Source organism: Phaseolus vulgaris, chromosome 11 (genome assembly GCF_000499845.2).
Source record: "Phaseolus vulgaris cultivar G19833 chromosome 11, P. vulgaris v2.0, whole genome shotgun sequence".
Taxonomy (NCBI): Eukaryota; Viridiplantae; Streptophyta; class Magnoliopsida; order Fabales; family Fabaceae; genus Phaseolus; species Phaseolus vulgaris.
This window is the reverse complement of record NC_023749.2, coordinates 40,413,842-40,419,879: the sequence shown is the minus strand read 5'-3', so window position 1 is coordinate 40,419,879 and position 6,038 is coordinate 40,413,842. Positions and strand designations below refer to the sequence as shown.

The following is a 6,038-nucleotide window of genomic DNA, read 5'->3' as shown; positions in this document are numbered from 1 at the left end:
TTCTATGGAAGAACATAGTGTGCCTAAACGCCTGGTGTCAGACAATGGGACTCAGTTTGCAAGTCACCTGTTGAAAACGATGTGCGAAGAGGTGGGAATACAACAGGTGTTTGCATACGTCGAGCACCCACAGACGAATGGCCAATTGGAGTCTGCCAATCGGGTGTTGCTGAGAGGTTTAAAGAGAAGACTAGAGAAAGCTAAGGGATCGTGGGCTGAAGAGGTACCCCGCATAGTTTAGGCGTACCATACCACTGAGCAGTCAGGAACCCACGAGACCTCGTTTAGTTTGGTTTATGGATGTGATGCGATGATTCCAGTCGAAATCCAGGAAAGCTCACCGATATTCCAGAACTTTGTGGCGGAAGACTCGAACGAAGAAAGAAGAATGAATCTGGATTTGCTGGATGAGGTCAGGGAGGAGGCGAGAGTGACGGCCGAAGCAGTAAATAGAAGGATTGAGCGAAGGTATAACTCTAAGGTAATGTCAAGGCAGTTTAGAAGTGGCGACCTGGTGATGAGGAAGGCCCATCAGTATGAGATGGAGAACAAGTTATCGCCTAAGTGGACGGGACCATTCAGAATAACCGAGGTGCTCAGGAACGGCGCCTCCCGCTTGGAGACGTTAGAAGGAGGGGCAATTCCTCGCACTTGGAACGCCACACATCTCAAATTGTATTACAGTTAAAGCCTTGTAAGTAAAGACGAACATGAAGAGATTTGAATAGTTTCTGTTAAAACAATTTCAAGGGGGCACTCTTTTTTCCCTAAGGAGAGTTTTTAATGAGGCCACCCAATAAAGAAGAGTTTTTCAAGTTTAAAGCTTCTAAGTTTGCATGCTTATTGTTTTGAAAGTTCTTAGAAAAAAGACCTTATCACTTGTACGTGATCTAAGGTAACAATAAAGTTATATTGCATGCTTCATAGTTAAAAGTTTTAAAGTCCCCATCATTTTTCAGCGATTGGCGGCAATAGTTAAAAGTTTTAAAGTCCCCATCGTTTTTCGGCGATCGGCGGCAATAGTTAAAAGTTTTAAAGCCCCCATCGTTTTTCGGCGATCGGTGGCAATAGTTAAAAGTTTTAAAGTCCCCGTCGTTTTTCGGCGATCGATGGCAATAGTTAAAAGTTTTAAAGATCTCATCGTCTTTCGGCGATCGGAGGCACCAGTAGTGTAAAAAGCCCTCAACGCTCTCGTGCATTTTGAGGCAAAAGAAGAAGTCCTCCTCGCCCTTGAGCGAGCGCAGGCGAGAAAGAGAAGAAGTCCTCCTCGCCTTTGAGCGAGTGAAGGCAAGAACAAATTAAAAGACCTCTTTGCATAAGCAGATTGAGGCAAGATTAAAAGTCCTCAGTGCATCCAGGGGGGAGGAGATGTACACCCTGGGCATGTTGAGGCACCATAGAAAGTCCTTCTCACCTCAGAGTGAGTTTAGGCAAGATGAAACTGAAAAGTCAGGGGTGTTCGTGAACTTAAACGGAGGGAAGGGAAGGTTGATGGAAAACGCCTTTTCCCCTTTAAGTGAAACATCAGTATTGACCCATTAAGACCAGATAAAGCTTCCACGCTTGCGGGCGATGTGAAGATAGATAAAATCCTTCTCGTCTTGAACGAGTTCAGGTACGGCGTGAAGGGTGGAAGAAGATAAAGGATAACTGAGGTAGGTTCGAAGAGAACACCTCACTATCCAGATCATTGTTCTAAAACTCAGGGAGGTAGTGAAGGATCCGAAAGGCGCCTCTACCCCTAGATGAGGGAACAATGATCAAGTTATGCAAAGAAGAAAGGTAACATCGCCAGAACCCTATGGCGTGAAGGTTGAGACAGTGAAGGGGTTGTACGGCGAGTGCCAGATCAGAAGAGTTCCAGGCGATGGCGGAAGTAGGGGGCACTTCACTTGGCAGATCAGGTAAACTGTATTTTAATACTAGTTTGAGTTAAAACCTGCTGCCTAGTAAGTGATTTTATGTTAAGGTTTGTTGCCTTAAGTTCACAAGTTTTATTCAATGCCATCGCCGAAGAGTTGATAGTTGCTCAAATTTACTTTGAGTTAACAGTTTGCTAAGTTTGTTATAAGGTTAACAATTTGCTCGAGTTAAAAGCACTATGTGAAGGGTTAAGTTCAAGTATTGCTGAGTTAATGCAGTTGAGTAAGTTTCACCAGTCATGTTAGTTAACCCCACAACAAATAGAGGCAAAGGCATACAAGGTGAATAGAAAGACGATATTCAAGCAATAAGAGTTATATAAGCAGTGTCAATTCAAGTTTTTACACAGATCGGTCATTACAAACAAAAGATAAACAACAAGTTTTCGAAGAAGAGGTGATGGGAAAAGGCAGTTAGTCTTCAAAAGGTACAATCTTCCCATCCACCACTTCGTTGCAGATTGACAACATGGAAAGGTCGAGCTCAGGATATTGGCATGACATTTGCTCCAGAGCGGCTTCGAACCCAGAGGTGAGGATTTGAGCAGCACTCTGCTCGAGCTCATGTATTTGGTTCTTCAGTCCTTCTTTGTCCTCATGAGCTCGAGCAAGTTCTTCAATAGCTTTCTTACTCTCACCTCGAGCTTGGGCAAGCTCTGCAGCAACTTTTGTAGCTTCCTCACGAGCTTGGGAGAGCTCAGCGAGAGCCTTATCTCTGTCTGCCTCGACCTTCCCCAAAAGGATCTCCCTATCTGTTGATCTCTTCTCAATTCTTTCCACCTTGGAAGCTTCAGCCTTTCGTGCAGCCTCCAAGTCTGCCACCTTGACCCTGAGTGGGACCAACTTGCTCTCCAAGTCAATTTTCTCTTGGAGTTGGAGGTGCAGTTTTTGGCGCAGATCAGAGGCTTCCTTGCGTGTATTCCTCAGCTCAGCCTTGAATGTTCCATTTCCGTCATCAGCAGATTGCAAGTGAGCTTTTCAGCCTCAACCTTTATCATAAGATTCGACTCCTTGAGCTCAGAGTTTTCCTCTTGAAGCTTCTTGAGTGAATCCTTCACAGCTCTTGATACCAGCGAAGGGAGATCTTCCGCCATGATCTTCAGTTGAGCTGCGAAGGGTCCCAAGGTCTCTTTAAAGGGATCTAGGAGGCTTGAGGCTGATGCTGGAGGTGCTGGTGGAGTTTGATGTTGGCTTTCACCACCACCCTCTTGAGTTTGTGCAGCAAGGGGGGCTTCCAGGCGTGGTGGTGAGGCTGGAACTTCCGCTATAGGCGTTGGAGAAACTTGAGCACCCTCATCTTCTCCTAATATAGCCCCAGCGATGGATGTGGTGGAAGGAGGACCCTCTCCAACAGATACAAACGGTGTAGAGGCGCTCGGAGGGTCCTCTGCATAATTAGGGCTACCACTCTCGATCACTATGGGCGCGGCGGCCAGTGGTGTTGCTTTGACTGTTTCCAACGGAACGGGAGGTGATGGCGGTGTTGGCGTTGGAAGTGCAGGTGGAGTGGAGGTGGTTACCCTTTTTCTCTTGGTGATAAGACCATCCTCAGTGGCTTCGTCGTCGTCTTCTTCTTCCGACACCACCTGAGTTGTCTTCCTCTTTGGTCTTTTCAACGCCAGTTTTTTCCTTTCTGGGGCGGGTAGGGCCCCAGAAGGAGTTGGACCTTGGGGAGGAGTTTTCCCTTGAGAGATGGCGATCTCCACTACCGAGTTGGGCACAGTTTGGGAGCCCGCCGCGAGTTTGTGGGATCGGGCGATCGCCCTCAGTTCAGCCAGTTTTCCTTTGCCCAACATTGCGTCTGCACAAGGTAAAAATATATGAGTATGCCCCAAAGCAAAAGCAGAACATGCAAATGTATACATACAGAACGAACAAGAATGTCAAAGACAAAATGCTAAGTCAGTTTCAACACAGAATGAGAGACTTGGTATTAGGGTAGGGCTAACCTATGTGCATTTCGAGTTGGCCCTCGAGGAATTCGAAGGAGATTATTGAAGCAGTGGGAAAGGTGATGTTGGCAGAAGCCACGCTTTTCCAGAAAAGACAAAGGTCTTTGTCCAAATCTCCCATTTTGTCAGGACTCCTTGCTTTCCTGAAGCTGTCCCTAGAATCCTTGTTCCCCTTGTTTACCCACTATAAGGGGAAGCCATCAAGCAGCGAAGGGTCTTGGTTGTTCGGGCACACCTTGATGAACTTCCCCTTCCAGTCTTTGTAGGATTGCTGGAAGATGGAGAGGATTGACCTCCCAGCAATTCCATTCGAGCTGACCCAAGGGCGATCTCCAGGATTCTTTGCCTCAAACAGAAAGAGGAAGACATCAACCGAAACTGGCAGCCCCAAGTGCGCGCAAAGGATTTGGAACGCCCTCACGAACGCCCAACTGTTGGGATGGAGCTGGGCAGGGGCGATGTCGAGCTCGGTCAATAGCTCCCTTTCGAAACGAGTAAAAGGAAACCTAAGTTTAACTTTCTTGAACAGTGTGGCGTAGACGAAGTAGAACAACTTGCCATTGTTCCCTTTGTCGTCCGCACAAATTGGTTCTCCGGGGAGGCAAGGCAGCACTGTCACGTTGTTATCGTGCTCCTTGTGAAATGAAAGGTCGGGTCGTTCCCCTTTCTTCAAGCGAAGCACCCCCACCTCATTATTTATTGACAAGGTTTCCTTCAATAGAGTTGGGGTGGCCCAAGGGTACAGCTCTTTGTAATCTCGTGGAGGAAGGGAGGTTCCCCCGGCTTGTGGTGGAGTTGCTTGGGTAAGATTGGCGTGGGATGAGGCAGGCCTCTCAGCCTGTGTGGAAGGAGCACCACAGGCTTGTGGGGGGTTGCGTGTTGGTGGAGGGTTTGTCCCAGTGGTAACCCTACGAGTTTTGGGAGGAGGGTTTCGCGATGAGGAAGGAGGATTAGTGGTGGACTTTGTCTGAGCCATCGCAGGAACTGCAAAGGAAAGAAAAGGGAGGAAGTGAGGATAACAAGAGAATGACTCGATCGAAGACGAAGAAGACAGAACAAACGAGTGAGAGTTCGCTGGGGTAGACGTTATCAGGAACGAAACTCTAAGTTACGAGAAAAGGAGAAACAACCCACAACGTATGCTCCAGACAGTTAATGGATGATGCAAACCGATTAAAATGCAACAAATATCAATAGAAGGAGTAAAAGAGTTACCTTTGATGATCGGGTGAGTGTTGAAGGAAGTTGAAGATTGAGGGAGATGAAGGTTTCGTAGTTTGCAGAGAGAGCGTTCAGAATTCTTGAAGATGAAGAAAGATAATGAAACAGTGAATAGCGCGAAGGGTTTAAGGGTTTCGAACGTTGTAGAAAGCGAAAAGACAGTGAACAATGGTCGTTGATGGGTCCACGTGTCGAATGATCGAAGGAGTTGGTGAAATGTCAAGTCAGTGAACAGTTTTAGTGCCAACACGCAAAGCCACGTAAGCCGCCGAATTTAAACCTCTTTAGTCTCCTCACTGAACAAGTCGCAGCTCGAGACTGGGGGGCTTGTGTACCGACCAGGTCATCGGGTGTGATGACGTGTCTTGCACGTGCCCGGGTGGGGCGTGCTCAGTGGAACACGTAGGCTAGAAAAGATGAATGGTTCAGAAGTGAGCATAGTCGCCGATCGCTGAATTGGCGTTCTCCGATCTCTAGTGTGCGTAACCGGCGGTCACCAGAGTTACGTCACAGTCGCCGTATGAGCACATCGCCGGATCTCCCAGTAAACTTAGTTAAAGCTGTTGAAGGCTCAGAAGAGTAATTTCAAGCGTGTAAGTTCAGTAAGATGATTGTTGCACCAGCATGGGGCATGAAGGTCGAATGGGTTGGGGGGAACACCTTGCTCATCAGCGACAGGATTCTCAGAGTGGACATTCGTTGGTGGCAAGGTTTCCCCAGCTAGAACATGCATGGCGTAGCAATAAGGAGGGTGCCACTTGCGACGAGCGATATCACAGAGATGATGCACTTTGTTGCATCCGATACTCGCCTTGTTAGGTGGTGTTTCACAGCGCATTACGTGCTAGGTTACTCCTTGAATAGGGGACTTAGCCGCGGGGCTGGTTATCACACAGAAAAGACGCTCAAATTGCTCCAACCCAGATGACAACACGTGTAGGGT

The 6,038-nt window shown here is 47.5% G+C and overlaps 1 protein-coding gene across 1 annotated transcript; it reads right to left on the bottom strand.

Annotated features, from left to right (window-relative positions):
- Positions 1-2,336: 2,336 nt before the first annotated feature.
- Positions 2,337-3,995, bottom strand: LOC137807476 (uncharacterized). Its single transcript, XM_068608137.1, has 3 exons — positions 3,872-3,995; positions 2,912-3,723; positions 2,337-2,855 (listed from the first exon to the last, which is right to left on the bottom strand). Exons 1-3 carry the CDS (start codon positions 3,993-3,995, stop codon positions 2,337-2,339), a joined length of 1,455 nt encoding a protein of 484 aa, XP_068464238.1.
- Positions 3,996-6,038: the final 2,043 nt, after the last annotated feature.

Coding starts and splice junctions, on each gene's coding strand:
- LOC137807476 (XM_068608137.1), bottom strand. CDS start 3,995: ATGGGAGATTTGGACAAAGACCTTTGTCTTTTCTGGAAAAGCGTGGCT. Junction 3,724..3,871: donor CCAACTCGAAATGCACATAG/GTTAGCCCTACC, acceptor TACCTTGTGCAG/ACGCAATGTTGGGCAAAGGA. Junction 2,856..2,911: donor AGTCGAATCTTATGATAAAG/GTTGAGGCTGAA, acceptor GGAACATTCAAG/GCTGAGCTGAGGAATACACG.